At 50.2% G+C, this 18,045-nt stretch overlaps 1 protein-coding gene across 2 annotated transcripts in view; it reads left to right on the forward strand.

Annotated features, from left to right (window-relative positions):
* The first annotated feature begins 7,583 nt into the window (after positions 1 to 7,583).
* NKD2 (NKD inhibitor of Wnt signaling pathway 2) overlaps positions 7,584 to 18,045 on the forward strand; it is a 101,119-nt gene continuing 90,657 nt past the window's right edge. For both annotated transcript variants that reach the window (XM_078602105.1, XM_078602106.1), the window contains exons 1-3: positions 7,584 to 8,158; positions 10,074 to 10,100; positions 17,236 to 17,339. In XM_078602105.1, coding sequence (XP_078458231.1) covers positions 8,134 to 8,158; positions 10,074 to 10,100; positions 17,236 to 17,339 — 156 coding nt within the window. In that variant the 5' untranslated portion in view covers positions 7,584 to 8,133. The remainder of the gene's footprint in view (positions 8,159 to 10,073; positions 10,101 to 17,235; positions 17,340 to 18,045) is intronic.

Here is an 18,045-nt window from a genome sequence, read left to right on the forward strand (position 1 = left end):
AACAAAGCCCACCTGGTGCGAGGTGGAACAGGAAAGGGCCGTGTCGGCAGGAAAGGGCGTCAATGAAGACGTGGCATGGAAGGACTGCGAGCTGTTCGGGCAAGCAGGGGCTCTTCTACTTCCGTACGGCTGCTGCTGATGTCGAAGCAGATCAACGACCACCTGGAACAACCGCGTCAGGGGCAGCGCACAGATGTCAACCCACACGGCTCAGCCCGTGTCCTTGTGCAGGGAAATTGAGTTTTCAGGTCCACACGGCGTACAGCCGTTTCAATACGGGCAACTACAAATCAAAGTGTCTATTTGTGTGTCTCTCCCCTTGCGATGGGACTTTGTCGGGTGAACGTTGAGATTGATGTTGGGCACGGCGTGACCAATGAGGTCTGACTTGGTCTGCAATACGGTAGGGCACTGACGAGGGGTTGACAGTCTATCACTGTGATGGCTACTTGCGTTTTTGTGGATGTGGGGCGTTGCGTCGGTTACACGTTGTGCGGTCTCTGCTCTGGATGAGCCACAGTCGCACACTGCAGAGTTTTTAATTTTCCATTTGTGCATCAGCAATGGGGACGGGGGGGGTGGGTCATCAGCAAGAAGAGAGACCGATTGTGTGGCTTGTCCTTGTGGCCGCGTGGCCGGCCGGTCTGGCCCGGGGCGGGCGGGTGAGGGGTGCCGAAGGATAGGGCTCTGGAGGAAGACCGCACGGGGTGGCCAGGTGGCAGAGGTGGGGGGTGGGGTTTGGGTGCAGAGGTTTGGGGTGTGGAGGTGGGGTTTGGCTGCAGCAGGCTGGAGGAGGAGGTGGCTGGCTGGCTGGCAGGAAGGCGGGGTGGGTGGGTGCCGGGCAATGGCTGAAGAAGGAAATTGTGAGGATGTACCACCACGGTTTTTTTAGGCAAACATCAAAGGAAGGGCACAAGGCACAAGACAGTGGGGGGGGGGGTACTGAGGGGATCAAAGCGGGTCTATCATTAACTCTGAGTGGTCGGTGTCCGTGGGAGTGCCAACAGCAACTATCTCACCCCGCAACACGCACGACTCTTCACACCCATTGCCATTGCCCTTCAGTTATATATTTACTTTCACGTGTGTCTGTGTGGGGGTGTGCGGGGGTGCGTGTGAAGAGGCCGTTTGTCTGTGCCCGACAGTCACAGGTTAGGCAATGGCTATGGAAACAAACCCGCGTGGCTATACGGAGCGACCAAGTGGCGAAATGTTAACTACCTCGACCGGTATGCAGGAGGTCGTGGGTTCGATCCCGACGCCTGCTGTATATATTTTGGAGTTTGCATGTCAGCTTGCAGCCCACGTCAATAACACCCGGTGTTCCATGCGGTCTTCTGTCCAAGTTCAAACAGGGCTCAACCCTGCTTCGCTTCAAAAACTGATGAGAATACGGCACATTAAGGGTGGGTTGGATGGAGTCATGAACTCCCCACTGTCATGTACAGTATATTCAGCCAGGGAACGTACATCTCCGACATCCATACAATCATACATACGCCAACCCAGCCCATAATCATTCCTCCAGAGTGGCTACAGCGAGTTTCGCTTGTAGGAATTTTACAGTGACCGTCCTATGGATGGGCTGGTCACCGCCATGGGGATATGGAATTTTCCAGCACGGGCACAGGGACCACCACCAGAGTTGAGCATCAGCTCATACGTGCTTGAGAAAGGAGACACTTCAACTTAACTTGAAATGGCTAAACATTTCTTTAAATTATTACTTATTTTGATAGTTTAAAAATAACTCCTTTATATTATTGCATATTGCATTTGTTTTGGGCTTCTCCCAATGATTTTATATATATGTATAAAATATTATCTCTGTGAGTATCAAGAGCTGCATTATAAACTGATGGGACGAAACATTTATTATGATGATGCTGATATTGCGTCAATGGCACCAAACAGTACCCGGTCGGTCTTGAGTCAAAGTCCCCTGGCAAATGTAATTTTTCACTGAGAAGAAAAACAAACCCCCACACACACACAATTGGATAAAAAAAATTGTGCTGTTTAAGCATTTTAACAGCCGTAGTCAGTGGCGAAGAGAACACGTTGTGTCGCTTGCATCTCGTCTGCAGATTAAAAAAACATGAATTTACGTAAGCAGGGTTATTATGGCTGGCTTCTTACGAGACGCTTTGACTTCACAGGCAAACGGCAGAAGAAGAAGAAAGTTCTCTCACCAATGTCTCCACCCCAAAAATAGCCTTCAGAAAATAAACGGACCGTGAATTGCAATTTCGTTTTTGAAACAAAGCCTGCAAATATAGCACATGAAGGTCAGGTGACGTCAACGTGGTATTCCCACCTTTTCCAAGACACGTGGCCAGAGTGGAAGAGTAGGCCAAAATATCATCGAGGGAGGCTCTCCAGAGCTCCCTCTCGTGGAGATCCTTCCGTCAGCAGTGGGGCGAGCCAAGCAATTGCAGGGCCGCACCTTTGCTTGATACACTCTTACAAGGGCTAAACGGAGAACGTCTGGCAGATTTACAAACACCACCACATAGGCCGCACCATTCATTAATCATTGTAAAGGTTTACAAGATACGGCACATTACGCGGACTGCTACTTTCACCGAATGAGGACGGGTCGAGATGTATCCCCACAAATGTTTGCCCGAGAGACGCTCTCGGCAGCCCTTCCCAGAGGCTGTCTCGGCGCACCCGCCTGCACGTGTGCACGTTGAAAACGACTTTGGCACCGTGCGCGTAGCCACCCGTGCCAGTCGGAGGTCACCCGCGCACTTTACAGCACCACGCGTGACCCGCTCATTGACTCATTTATACATCCGGTGGATCAAACGAGTGACTTCTGGATCGCAAGTCTCTTGCACCACAGCAGCATGCTCTTATGAGATAGGGGACTTTGAATGTCCGTGAGCACCTAATAGGGCCGTAATGGTGCGTGAGTGGGTTGTATGGCCAGCACCGTGCCTGGATGTCTTTGTCTTCCCCGGTGCGTATGTTTCCATACTCTCCCACGTACTCAGGGCTGATAAGGCAGAGACTTGCCACTGAGGTGCACGAATGTGAATTGAACACGTATGTTGCAAAGGCTATAGGGTCATGCGCAGACCACACATAAGCACACATACACGCTTGCCCGTGTATATATCTACACTTATATTTAGATGTATGGGATTTTTTGCCTGATAAAACGCAGATGTTCATCGCAACATTGGGCCTATTTAGGACTTTGTACAAAGAACACACAAACATAGTTGCCTATGTGTGTGTGCCGTTTTTCCACGAGTGATGATGACATTAGCAAGGCACTCGTGCCAGGCTGGGTGCACTTCGGCAAGGTGAAGGCGTGCCAGCAGGCCACAAGACAGACCCACGTGCGATGTTTAACAGACACACGTGCACGTGTTTAATGAGATTTAGTGGACAAAAGACTGCATTGTGTGTATGTATGTTGAACTTCTTTTGCACCGTACGTAGCCAAACCGTGCTGATCGGAGGTGCGGCGGAAGGACAACAAACGAAACGCGAAAAAATAAGTTCTAAAGAAATGAGTTTTTATCAATCAATGCATGGTTATCCATCATCGCCTGATAGTCCACTGTACTGCATCAGGCTACTGGTGTGCATTGTAAATAAACGCACAAGGGATCTCAGCCACACGAGATCCCTTACTTTGAATAAAGAGGTGTAACCGTGGTCACAATGGACTACTCAATGCGCATTGACACAGAACGTAATAACTTCATACATAAGTGCTGACACCACACCGAAGATTAAGCTGTTGACAGTTTTAACGTAAAGTATGAGCCTCGTTCGGCATTGTAAAGATGACTTTATGGCCTGATTGCTTTATGGGCTGATTGCTTTATGGGGGGCGGGGGGGGTGCCGATGGCCCTCATAATAAAAGCCCTTCTCGCCGACTTTTGACCCCTCTAGAAATGCCAGGGGATGGGATGGGGGTTTCACCGCCTATTGCCACACCAGCACTCAATGGGGCGTCAAAAACACACAGAGCACCAGTTAGTCACGCGTGACGGCCGGGGAAGAGTTTGCAAGCCTGATTCCGTAGCTCGGCCTCGTGCAGTTTATCTTGCCTTGGAGGCTGCCTCTCTGATTAAACTCACGTATGCCCTTTCAAAGGCTTGGCCTTTAATGATAATAATAAAGCACACACCCACACAAACAACTTTGGCAAAAAAAACTTGAATTTCTGGAAAATTCCTTTGGGTTGATACGTTACCAGTGTGAAACGTTAATGCGTTGCGGAGATGACGATGTCAATGTCAGAGCTTGGAGATGGCCTTGCTGAGAACGTGGGTGGAAGATCCTCGATTCTTACCCGCCCCGACTGGACATCTGTGAAAAAGAGCGCAATATCTCATCGGATTGCTCCGGTGTGAAAACAGATTCTGATTCTAAAGTGGAACTAGTTGATGGTCCCAGCCCATGCACCAACGATTGCTCAAAAGACCAACATATACAATTTAGTTTTTGCCCCTCAATTTGGCCTCACCCATCGATGAAAGGCGAACATAAGTTTCATATTTCTCTCTGATGCCTTTGGTGTTTGAACATCTTAACACTTGTTTTATTGCCAGAAAGGGTAACGTCTATTCTTATTTGTCATCAAGTATATTATTGAAAGGCAGTGAACTATACTTTATGGAGCTTGAAGGATTAGTGACGGGACTCCAGAAGTAGTTCTGTGGTGTCATCTTCCCGGGTCATTCTCTGAAACAATGTGAGGCTCTGCTGACAACAGTTCTCGAATAATGCTCTTCTAAACTCATGGTATGAATCTAACAAAAGCACGAGCTGAAAGTAAAAGTCACAATATCCGATACATTTGTGCCTGTATCGAATGCATATACTATTTCTTTCACGCGAGTTCGTGGAAGGCATCCATTTAAATTGTTTGGGGGTTTTTGTTTTATTTACGTAAGAGTTCATTTGCGATTCGTCGCCTGCCGGCCGAGGGGACGCACCATGTATTTATCTGTCAATTCAAAGCCGTCAAGGTCGACTGTCTGAAGATTTACCAGCACTCGACCTTGTTCTCAAAGCACCGCGCCGCAATGAGTTCCCCACATTGAAGGCGGCGAATATCTCCACCCTCTCTCTGCCCCTGAAGAAGGGCGATTGACCCAAAAACGATAGCTTAGCGTCTATCGATTTTTCTTGTTGCTATATGGCAGTGCTCATAATTATTAATTGTGTAACTTGAATATTGGCGCTTATCCTCGCTCGAGGTTATTTATTCACCGTGTGATCATTCATCGTGAATATTTTGCAAGCGAAGATATGTCAATGGCTGCTGTTTTGTACGTAGAGTTTTTGTTGCTGAGATTATACATTTACGTCCATGGCACGTGGCATTTCCATCACTTGCCAATTAAGGTGAACGCATCTTCCTTGTCTTGCTGATCGTATGAGAACAAGGCAGACCCACGTGCTATGGCTAACAAAGACAAATATCTCCCATATAGCCTTAAACAGACCGCTAGGGCAAGTGCTGTTAATGAGCACATATGGCATATGAGAGGGGGGTTGGGTGGCATTGTTTTCGTGCCATCGTTTCACCGGCAGTGATACATTTTCCTAAGCGATTTGGTTCTGATGCTTTTTTTTATCATTGTGACTGAAAGATTTCAACCATCAGATTTGAGCTATGACTTTGCCACACTATGACCTATCCGTTGTCAACGAGGTGACGGGTTGTTGTTGTTGTTTTTGTTGTTTTTGTTGTTGTTGTTTTTGTTGTTGTTCTTTTTTTTGTTGTTGTTGTTTTTTTGTTGTTTTTGTTGTTGTTGTTGTTTTTGTTCACCACGAACTTTAATTTCCGGAATACATTCCCGCCGGGGTCCTCTCTATGTCCACCATGAACACCCAAAGTAAAATATTGATCTCAAGGAGAGCTGTTACCATAGTCTAGGACAGGAGTGGCCAACCTGGAACAGACCAAGAGCCAAAGAGAGTCCAAGAGTTCTGCAAAAGAGCCAGGTGTATATACTGTATATTGACAGTTGTCGGCACAGCACGGGAGACATGATTTATGCTTTGCTTCAGTGCGTCTACGTGATGCCTCTTCCATAGAGCCGCATGTGGTGGATTCTAGAGAGACGACAGTCGGCCACCGCTGCTCTCGAATGCGGAAAACAATTCCCACGTGAAGATGGGCGACGCAAAACAGACACCAATACAGGCTAATTCAAATTGACGCTTCTCAAAATTGCCAGCATGTGCATGCATGTCTTCGGCTCCTGCTGGGCCAGATTTTCTGGAGGTCAGCCTATCAGGCATCGTGGCCATGTTGCCGTTCGAGCGCCGAACGGGGCACACGGTGGCACGCAGCGAGCACAGTGGTGGTTTGAGCCACTGCGATGCAGCGACGGTGCTGGCGACCTGAGACATGATATCCTGCCCGCGTGCAACTTCAGTGGCGAGCGGTGTATCTGACACCGTCCCGGGGCCTCCCCTAGGTGCGTGCAGCTGTAAATGAATACTTGGGGCCATTGTACGAACGTGAGCAATGGGGAGAAAATAAGGAAGCCAGGCACGATGGGTCTGACCACATAACGCCCCCCCCACACCCCCCTTGTGTACCGTGGTAGCCTTAAATCGGTGTTCGCTGACAAGCGGCACTGTCACCCCTTTTACAGTCGATACGGATACACGGGGTGGTGGTGGTGGGATCTTTGTGTTTGTTCCAGTAGTTATCACCGTCCTGAAAACCCAGAGAGCCGGCTTAAATTCCTGGCGATTTGGCACAACACCGGTAGCAATTGTGTCCTACCCCTGCCCTCGGTCCACCCCCCACCCCCCTAGGTTAACTCGGCCTCGAAAAAAAAAGACGTGGTCATGAAAGACACACAACAGGCGCGTTTTGCTGCGCGGCGTCCGCCCATACCGTCCTGTGAATGTCTCTGCACCGACTTGAAGAGGGGCTCGCTTCACAACGCTTGCTCCAACAGCCCACACGCCCAGCGAGGCATCCCAACGCGCGTGTGTCTGTGATGAGTAGTGTCAGCGGTTAGCGCGCTCCACTACGCACCCGGCGACCCGAGTTCGATTCCCGCTCACGGTCAACATCAGTGACGATTATCTGAACGGGTCCTGGGCCTACCCCTGGGTCGATTCAGCCTCAAATGAGTACCTGGTGCGGTATGTAAACATTGCCACAGGGGAGACAAAGGCGGCCGGGCGTGGTGCTGGCCACCCACCCCCTCGTGTGCCGTTCCGGCCTTCATCGGTGCTCGCTAACAGCACTTGCCCCAACAGTCTGTTACAGGCTACACGGGGGATCTTAGTCTTAGATCTTCGATGGGTAAGGGGGAGGTGGGGTGGCCAAGCGGAGGCAAGGACTTTCACAGGCGCGGGGGAAGGGCTGGGCGTCTCTGCAGGGGGGTGCAGTGGTGGCGGTGGTGGGGAGAGGGAGGGAGGGAGATGGAGCGAGAGAGAGAGCAGCAGCAGCAGGCAGTGAAGGATGGGTTGGGTGCGGGCTTGGGGTGCAGTGGGGGTTGAAAGAAGGAAAAAAGCCTCCCTTTGATCTACCGCCCGACGGCAGACCAATGGTAAAGCTTGATGGTTTAGCCTGCAAGTGGCTGGCTTGGGGAGCCACAGAGAGAGAGACGCGGAGGAGAGCCTCACGCTGCAGTGAGACACAGATAGACACGCGCAAGGTGACACAGAGGAGACGTACAGGGACACACAAAGACACACAGCGGAGATTGACAAGAAGACAGAGGGAAACACACACACACACGCACGCGCGCGCGTGAATATACACACACACGCGCTGTAGATAAAGAGACGGAGTAAGAAGCCGACACATCAGTCTGGATCTTGTGCTTCCTGGAAGGCGTGCGCGTGTGTGTGCGTGCCGTTTGCAAAGATTTCTTGAATTTCAAATCGAATAAGAAGATAAACTAAGACCAGGGAGAGAGAGAGCGAGAGAGCGAGAGAAAGATCGTGAACGAGAGAGAGAGCGAGCTAGGAGAGCTGTACCCCTCCACTGTGACATTACAGAATCACAGTCATCAACGCCACCACCATCATCATCATCGTAACAAGAAGAGCGAGCAGAGCGAGCGAAGGAACGAGAGTCCTGGCCGCCCTCTCTTCGCGCACGGATGCCGTGGCCCACATAGCGAGGGACGATGGGCAAACTGCAATCAAAACACGGTGAGAGAGAGCGCCTTGCACGGACGTCACGCACACACAAGACAAAGATCCCCCGTACAGCCTTCACAGACTGTTGGGGCAAGTGCTGTTAGCGAGCACCTATGAAGGGTGGAACGGCACACGAGGGGGTGGGTGGAGAGCACCACGCCCGGCCGCCTTTGTCTTCCCGGTGGCGATGTTTATTACTCACCGCACCGGGCGCTCATTTGAGGCTGGGTCCACCTAGGGGTGGCCCAGGACCGGTTCAGATAATCTTCACTGGTCGTGCAGCGTGCTAACCGCACACACGCACGCACACACGCGCACACACGCACACACACGCGCACACACACACGCCACGCACACACACACGCGCACACACACCGTGCAGCCTGCAACCACCCGCATGCATAATACATCAATGCGACCGTGTGCTTTTCTTTTATTGATGTGTGGTGCGTGTGTGTTGTGTGTGCATTGTAGAGACACAGTTGCTCGTGTCTGTGTGTGTATGTGTGTGTGTATATGTGTGTGTATGTGTGTGTATGTGTGTGTGGGGAGCGGTAGTGTAGCGGTTAGCGCGCTGCGCTACGAACCTGGCGACCCAGGTTTTATTCCGGCTCATGGCCAACTCCAGTGACGATTATATGAACCGGTCCTGGGCCTCCCCTAGGTCGACTCAGCTTCAAATGAGTACCTGGTGCGATGTGTAAACATGACCACTAGGGAGACAAAGGCGGTCGGGCGTGGTGTTGGCCACCCACCCCCTCGTGTGCCTTTATAGGTGCTCGCTAACAGCACTTGCCCCACAGTCTATGAAGGCTATACGGGTGATATTTGTCTTTGTGTGTGTGTGTGCACACAACACACGCGGTGGTGTGGCGGTGAGCGTGTTGCGCTACGAACCCGCGGCGAGACGAGTTCCCGCTCACGGCCAACACCACTGACCATGACCTGACCCGGTCCCGGGGCCTCCCCTAGGTCGACTCGGCCTCAAATGAGTGCCTGTTCCGGTGTGTAAACATCAGCACTGGGGAGACAAAGGCGGACGGGCGTGGTGCTGGCCACTCACCCTCTTCGCGTTTCGTGTCGATCTTAGCAGGGTGCTCACTAACAGCACTTGCCCAAACGGCCTGTGAAGGCTATACGGGGAATCTGTTTCTTTACGTCCGTGATTGTGCGTGTATCTGAATGTGTTAGTGTGCGTTTAAAAGTCATTGTGATTGTGTGTGTGTGTATGCACGTGTTGTCTAACTTGTGTGTGCGTGTGCACGTGTTGTTTAACTTGTGTGTGTGTGTGCACGTGTTGTCTAACTTGTGTGTGTGTATGCTACCGTGTTCTCCGGATTTTAAGACGCACTTTTCCCTTCTCTATTTGAAATGAAAAAAACGTTGCGAGTGCGTCTGAACATCGTTGACATAAGTTCATCGACATCACCCCGTTTTAGTGGGGCGGTGCGTCTTACTTTCCGGACCGTCTTATGATCCGGACAATATTGTTGTATGCGACTTGCGCCGTGTGTGTGCAAGTCTCTGTAAGAGTCTCGTGGGGAGTGGTGGCGCAGTGGTTAGCGCTGCGCTGCGTAAAACCCCGAGCTCAAGTTGTTTCTCACGGACCAACATCAGTGACGAACATTATCAAACCCGGTCCTGGGCCGTCTCTAGGTCGACTCAGCATTAAACGACTACCTGGTCCGGTGTGTAAAACATCCGCATTGGGGAGACAAAGACGACCGGGCGCTTTAGCTACCCCATTGCTGCGCCGTTCCGACCTTGATCGTTACGGGCTATCAGCACTTGCGCCAACAGTCTGGTGCAGGCTATACGGGGGGGCCTGCACCTTTATCTGTGTGTACGTCTCCTATAGCACACGCGTGCACGTGCTGCTTTGTGCACAGCCCTCATTCTGCGCTGTCTCTCTTTCTTGTGTCCTCAGCCGGGAGACGGCGGGAGAGCCCTGAAGGTGAGTAGCTATGAGTTCACCTCGCAACCCACGTTCGCCCTTACCTCCACTCACCGGCGCACAACATTTCGCTTCAGCCGGTGGTGGGGGCTGGTGGTGTGTTCAAGTGGTGTTAGCGAGCGCCTATTGCGGCCACACACACACACAGAGACACGAGGCGAGGTAGCAATGCGACTGGCCGTCACCGTGCACGTGTCAGCTGTTTGACCTTTGTTAGCTCACGAGTGCTGGTGACCACACTGGAACCAGGTGCTCGCCTGGCATGGGGGAGGTCGTGGGTTCGATACCGACCCTGACGCCTGCTGTAGATTTGGAGTTTGCATGTTCTGGAGCTCTCTCTCTTCACGTGGCCGCACGCGTTTAGAGTGTGTGGCTGCTCTACATTTCCCCGTGACAAGCCACTTTGTTGAGTTATCATTTGTGGCCACTTCCCTTCTGAAACACAGCTACGTAGCTCAGCGGGCCTTACCTGGTAAAACACAAATAGCTGACTTTAGATACTAGTTTTAGTGCTGAGTCAACCTAGAGGTGACCCAGACCAGGCTGATATAGCAATTGCCTCTGTTGTGCATCGTGATCATGTTAAAAGCCTCAGCTCTCTACCAACTCAAAGTAATAGACAACAAGGGTGGTTAGCGAGCGCCTATTTTATAAAAAAATTCTCTAGATTTTGACACGCCCGAACACAACTTGGAAACCCTCTTATTTGGGTGGCGCTGCGGTTATGGCACGCTCATCCCAATTGACTCAAACCCATCATCTTCTCGGGTTGATACATTTTCGAGAACTCAAACAATGATTGTCGGATGCAACATACTGACCGTGCCACAGGAACGTGGAGTTTTTGCCTCGAACATAAGCGCCGAGGCGAATGTAATAAACGGCTTTGCTGCACGCTTTACAATCGAGCAGATTTTTCTTTCGAACTCAAATTGGGACCACACGTAGCCACCCCCCCCACTACCTACTGTGAAACATTGACAAAGAGCCCACTTGAGAACGAGTGGAGCCTCAGTGAGGCTATCCTGGGTACACAAGCATCATAATGAATACCAAACTCAGTGTGTTGCTCGTATCAACATTCACTGAAAAGCAGCGGTGAAATGAACGCGTGACACGCAAACACCAAGCTGCCAAAATGTGCGGATAAAAATGTTGCACTCCAGCAAGCGACGATGTGCGGTGCATGAGGCCGATCGTCATGCAGGGAAACATGGGACACCGAATCGAATGACAATTTCCTAGACACACACAGAGGGAGAGAGAGCTTCTTTGTCACCATTGAACAACGATTGCCAGACATTGTTGACATCGGGGAAACAACAACAAAAATCCACGAATAAAAAAACCCCACCGTGCATATGCATGGAATTCTTGAACGCTTAACCAACGTCAGATTTTCCTCGGAAACTATTTCCGAAGCGCTAATGACGCGTGTAGTCTCGAGCCTGGACGTCGAGATGATGTCGCCTGAGTGCGTGACGTCACACGTAAAAGGTGTCAGCGGGGTGGAGGCGAGAGCACGTGCTCGGCGCATGACGTCATCGCCTTGGCCGAAGAGGCTTTTACAGTATTTGTCTCGAGCTGGAGGGGGTTCAACAAGTATCTTTTTTGGGCAACCCTTTCATCAATTTGGCCCGGTTTTGTGAAAGGCAAGTGCCCCCTAAATAGCAACACGACGTTACACTTAAGTTGCATTCGCATCGGATCATGCTTACTGGAGTTATTGTGGTCGAATTTAACAACAGACTCACACACACACAAAAAACAGCGAGCGAATTAGGGCATCGGTGGCTCAGTGTCGAGTGCGTTGAAGACGGATCGTTTGATCTGAGTTGGAACAGCTGCCCTCTGAGCAAATTACCCCCGGAATACTCAAAGAACGTACAACAACAAAACAAAACCGCGCGCTCCTTAAAAATGGCAAGAGGAGGGGTACAAATTTATAGTCAAATTCATAAATATTACACCCGCAGATTGAGTAACCGGTGTGAGTGGGTTTGAGAAAATACCCGGTCAAGCGAAGCGGGGATATACCCCTTAAGTCCTCCTGTCCACGGAGCAGTCACAGCGCAAGCCTGAGCAATGCGATTCGTGTCGAGCAGCTTTGCGTTTGTTGAACCGACGAAAAAAACCCCCAAATCACGTTGTGCATTGGGCGCGATTTTTTGCTCACGCGTTTCTCTGTGCGTACGCACGCAATGACGACGCCTCGCCATGCGAACCCGCAACAACTCTTATTCTTGCCATCCCAAGGTCTCCCTTGCCAAAAGACGCAAGTGTCGATGAGCTCTCATCTGGTTCAAATAAGAGGAAAGCTTATCTCTGTGCAGCAAACTTAGCCTACTAAGTGCCCTGTCATCTGAACCTGCCCGACACATGTGCGCAGGCTTGACTTTCCGTTTTGCGCAACTTTAATTAGTTTCAAGGTTGATGTAACAATATACAGTTCTGAATTTCACAATACCCCAGTGTCTCTCGCTGCATGCGGGGGGGGGGGTACGTGGGGCCATGTGCTGCGGGGAGCGGTAGTGTCGTGGCTAGCGCGTTGCCCTACGAACCCGACCACCCCAGTTCGATTCCCGCTCACGGCCAACACTAGTGAGGATTTTCTGAACCAGTCATGGGCCTCCCCTTGGTCGACTCAGCCTCAAATGTGTACCTGGTGCGATGTGTAAACATCACCACTGGGGAGACAAAGGCGGCCGGGCGTGGTACTGTGTGCTATGCCGGCCTTCATAGGAGCTACTCACTAACAGCACTTGCCCCAACAGTCTGTTAAAGGCGATAGGGGGGGGGGGAGGTCTTTTTCTTTGTATGTGTGGCCATATGCTGTTAGTGAGACCCTAGGATGTGGGTTCAATTCCTGGCCATGGTGCATGTTTAGCTACCACAAGTACCATACAGTTTTGAAATAACATTAATAATTCAGTGCTGGATGAAGGCCTCCCCATGCAGTGTTACGGTGGCAAGATGTTAATTACCTTGCCCGATATACAGGATATCGTGGATTCTATCCCGACCCGTATGCCTCGATATTTGGAGTTTGCATGTTTTCCCCGGGGTCGCGAATATTTTGCTCCAGGTCCTTCGGTTTTTCCCTCCACATTTAGAATCAACAATGCGCTTGGAGGATTTGTCTGCTGTAATTTTCCTCGTTATATTCCACTTTGTTGAGTTATCGTTTGTGGCCAGGTTGTTTCAGAAAAATAGCTATATAGCTCAGTGGGTCTTACCTGGTAAAATAAAAATATTTTAATAGTTCAAGTTTAGTTCTCTAGTGTCCAGTCTTACCCAATATTTATAGCAAGAGGACGTCGGTTTTGGCTACGAGATATAAAACTGACATAAGACAGGGCCACAATCGGAGCAAATTGTGGCCAAGAAGCTAACGGTTTCCTTATCCACCATAACCCTCTCACCCGTGGTGATATGGGGGGAGTCAATACCGCGCATCTGATTATCTGTTGGGTAATCCGCGATTTTACTCCCGTTATCCGCCATGCCAAAATAATCGCTCAACACCCGTGGATAAAAGGATGAATGTGTTGCGTGATTCGAGTTATCCGCAAAAAAAGTGTTTGGAAGCCGCCTCGCGATGCATCGTGGGTAAAATCGCGGGTCATAGGAAGAAATAGGGCGGCGGATAATAGGATATTTCGTGGACGCTTCAGCTGCCGCGGATAAGATAAGTTCTCCTGTACTGTGTGTACGGTGTTCATGCTGTGGTTGTGACTACTGTAGTAACAAAGTTCACCTTATAAGTGCGGTGATTATCATCAGGCAAATTCCAAATGGTATCTGAATGTGTATGTATGTTGAACTTCCTTTGCACCGTACATAGCCAACCGTGATAATCAGAGGTGTGGGGGAAGGACAACAAACGAAGCACAAAAATCAGTTATAAAGAAATTAATTTTTAATTTAGAATAAAAAGTGTATAGCTCCAGTGGCTTCCTAATATCGGACGGAAGAGCGATCCAGACGGCCGCAGGATACATAGTTTACATGTCGGTCGCAATGAATGTACACGATTAATTGCACTGTGCTGTGATCCCAGATATGTGACTTTTATTCCCGGCCATAGCCAACGTCAGTGGCGAGCAATACCTGAACCACACCTGGGCCCAACCTTCTCCAATCCGCACTGGCCAGCGTGGTGAAGGATGGTCAGACGACAACCCCCACAACTGATACGGTCCATCTTCTTGGTTCTTTCGGTAAAGTCACGTGACTTTACCGAAAGAACCAAGAAGATGAATCCCTGCAGTCACGAAAGCTTTAAATCGAAATTTAACTGATGCAGTGTAGGGAGGCCTTCATCCCAAAGTGCATTGACATCAAGGCGCTCTAAATCTTGACTCGTCATGAATGTGTTCTTAGGTTCTTAAAATTAAAAGCGAGCATTTATCAGCAGCGTGTGCACGCAATGTGCTCACCGCCTGCGCGAATGCGTGGCACTGTGTGTCTGTGTGTTTGTTGTGTGGGTGATTTCATTACCCGAGCTCAGCTGATTGGACAGAAAAAAGGCTCCCAATCGTAAGGTTATGAGTTCATACCTTTGTGTGGGGCCACTCATCCATAGCATCATCATATCATTATTATTATTAGTTTCGTCGTCATCCCTCTGGGGTTGATAAAATAAGCGCCATCTGGTGAGGATGCTCCACGTGGTGGCATTCTATCAGTCATTCTCCTGTGGCGAGGTATCAGCCTTTTGTCATAAGAATGTGGACTGTGCACCATTCACTCAGAGCCATCAGAAGATCGACACTGCCAATACTCATTTGAACCAAACAATTGTTCCTTGTTTTCGAAAACGTAACGGCCGATGCTCATTTCCTCCAACCAGCCCGGTAATTTCAGCAAAGAATGACCAAAGTTTGTTATTTTTGTGTGTGTGTGTAAACACGAGGTGGAAAATTAAATTCCCATGAAATATGTTGCAAGAGTAACCCATTATGTGCCGGTCAAGGTCTAACTATCTATTTTTTGTTACTATTTCTATTTTAGCAGGTAAGGCCCACTGAGCTATTTCGCTCTTTTCAGAAGCGACCTGGCCACATAAGATAGCTCAACGAAGTGGCCCATCGTGTGGAAATATATAGCAGCCAAATACTCTAAATGCACGATGATTCTAAATGTCGAGGGAAAAACCGGAGGGCCCAGAGAAAAATCCACGCGACCACGGGGAGAACATGCAAACTTTGAAATATACAGAATCAGAATATTTCATTACAATAGAGGAATCCGACGAGCTTTAAAGCTCTTTTTCAAAGATGACCAGTAGGGGCGGTTAGGAACGTAATGACAACAAACATTACAAAAACATGATAGGAGTGCAAAAAAAGTAAACAAATCACCCAAACGCATACAAATACAACAAAACGATCCTCACCCTACCAAGGCAAAGCCCACCGAGGCGTCAGGGTCGGGATCGAACCCACGACCTCCTGCATACCAGGCCATGGGCGTTAACATCTCCTAGCCACCGTGGCGCCCCTCTGGTCAATAGATCATCGCGGCCGATGCCGTTGATGCGAGCCACCCCTCAGTCCGTTGTTGCTGTCCTTCTACCAAGGCACACGGCCGGAGTGAGGTTGACACCCTGACCTCTCGGCATCTGCTCTTTGCAATATTCCTCCATCTGGCCGGTTGCCGTGCTTCACATTCCGAGCGTGAATGCTTTCCTCAAGCCAAACAGAAACAAATCTTGATGGAATATTGCGTAACTGTCCCCACGTAATTGTGGTTGTCTCGGGTTTCCCTGCAAAAGTGACATTGGATCTCAATGGGCTCTCACCTTTGTTAAATTTAGAACGTTGATTAATTGCCCGACGATAAATACGAGTTGCTGATATTACAGCTGTCTCGTAAAATCCATTTAACCGTAGCACAGCTGCAGCATACTAATGAGACCCACAAGGGTTGAAACTCTGGTTGTTTGACCCTGGAGGACTTAAGCAAGGTGTGTGTGTGTCTGTGTGTGGAGCGGTAGGGTAGTGGTTAGCGCGCTGCACTACGAACCCGGCGGACTCCGAGTTTGATTCCCGCTCACGGAGAACTCCAGTGACGATTATCTGAACCGGTCCTGGGTCTCCCCTAGATCTACTCAGCCTAAAATGAGTACCTGGTGTGTAAACATCACCACTGGGGAGGCAAAGGCAGCCGGATGTGGCGCTGGCCACCCATCCCCTCGTGTGCCGAGCCGGGCTTCATCGGTGCTCGCTAACAGCACTTGCCCCAACAGACTTTTAAGGCTATACGGGGGTCTTTGTCTGTGTGTGCACGTGTACGCATGCACATGTGTGCGTGTGTTTGTGGAGAGGAGAGAGGAAGTGGTTTACACATTGCACTATGAACCTTCATGTGCAGGGTTCGATTCCTGGCTGTGCATATTATCACAAAGGGGTGTTCGATCCTGGTCTGGATGCCCGGTTAAGTCAATCGACTAAGAACTGTAATCAATGACTTTCCTGTAGTCCAATACTCAGACCCCTTTAAGAAAAAACAGGCGGCTGCATCTCGAAGGTGGGAAACCCCCACAAGCAACGCTCAGTGTGACGTAGCTGACGACACCGATGATGTCACCAAGCCACGCCCATTAACTTCCGCGATGTGGTACGTGTAGGAAGAGGGGTGAAATTAGCCTTTTGCAGCTATTTTCATGTCATCTGCTTTGTCAAGCAACCGAACCGATAATCGATAGAGGATTTGATCATTAAAATAAATTGGATAGTGCAGCTCTGTGAACCCTATTCCCGTTCTGGGACGTCTGCAAGTTGCAGGGTGGGTGCCCCGTTCGCCTCCGAATCTCGGAAGGCCAAGCGGCTCAGCATGAATTTTATTTAGAGAGGCATAGCGCCGTTGTTTTTAAAGACATTGTACTCACCGCGGAGAACCATAGTGACACGATCGCACTCTATGATAGTTGGCGTCGAACTGTGCCACACGCCCGGTACCGATGAAGTTTTTTTTTATTTTTTCTTCTTGTTTCGTTTTGATGACATACACGTATATGTACGTCATCGGAATGGAATCAGAAGAAAAACTGATGACATGCATGTACGTACACGTACGCCATCGGAACGAGAAGGGGTTAACACGTTGCGCTCCTCGTGTGTTTACAATGCAGGCGACAGTGTTGCTGCGAGCACGTCATTGTGCCGACGACTGGAGGACAGTGGAGGAGGCTCGAGAGGAAGACTTGCGGGGCACAGAGGCAGACTCACCTGCCCAGTAAGGACGCACGCACTCACGCCACAGACACACCAGCGTTCATAGCAGCAGCAGCAGCCTCCTTGCGGGGCTAATGGTGCGCGCTCGCACGCTCGCTCTGCGCGGTTTGTGTCGAGACAGCATAGCCGGCCCCACGCGTGCTCTCCCCCACGGTCTCCTCCACTCGTGAACAAACTTAGTGAGGTCTCAAGGCGGCGTGCGCTCAGGCACCCAGTTGGACCTGCAACACGGCGGCTTGATGGTTAGGTCAGCCCTCTGTTGGGAGGCTGAAGCCGTGGAGAGATCCAATTGTTGTGACGCTGCTGTTGTTGGAAAAACGATGCCCCAGGTCACTCTTGCAAATGAGCCCCATCCTGACCTCTTGATACATACATACAAATTGATACATAGGCACATACAAGTTGATACATACAAGTTACCACTCTTGTTCATTAGAATCTGAACCTGGACCACCGCTGCATTAAACTTGCACACAAAGACAAAGGCGTCCCATGTAGCCGAAGAGACTGCTGGGGCGAGTGCTCTTAGTAAGCACCTACTAAGGCCGGTGTGGTGCCCGAGGCGAGTGGTGTGGCCAGCATCATGCCCGGCCGCCTTTGTCTCCCCAGTCCTGATGTTCACACGTGCGCATCAATAAACCGCACGCACACGCGCGACCACGCGCGCTCACGCACGCTCACTACCAACGGGTGATGGTGAGGCAACC

The sequence above is a fragment of the Lampetra planeri genome, chromosome 17, assembly GCF_965212315.1.
Source record: "Lampetra planeri chromosome 17, kcLamPlan1.2.h2, whole genome shotgun sequence".
Taxonomy (NCBI): Eukaryota; Metazoa; Chordata; class Hyperoartia; order Petromyzontiformes; family Petromyzontidae; genus Lampetra; species Lampetra planeri.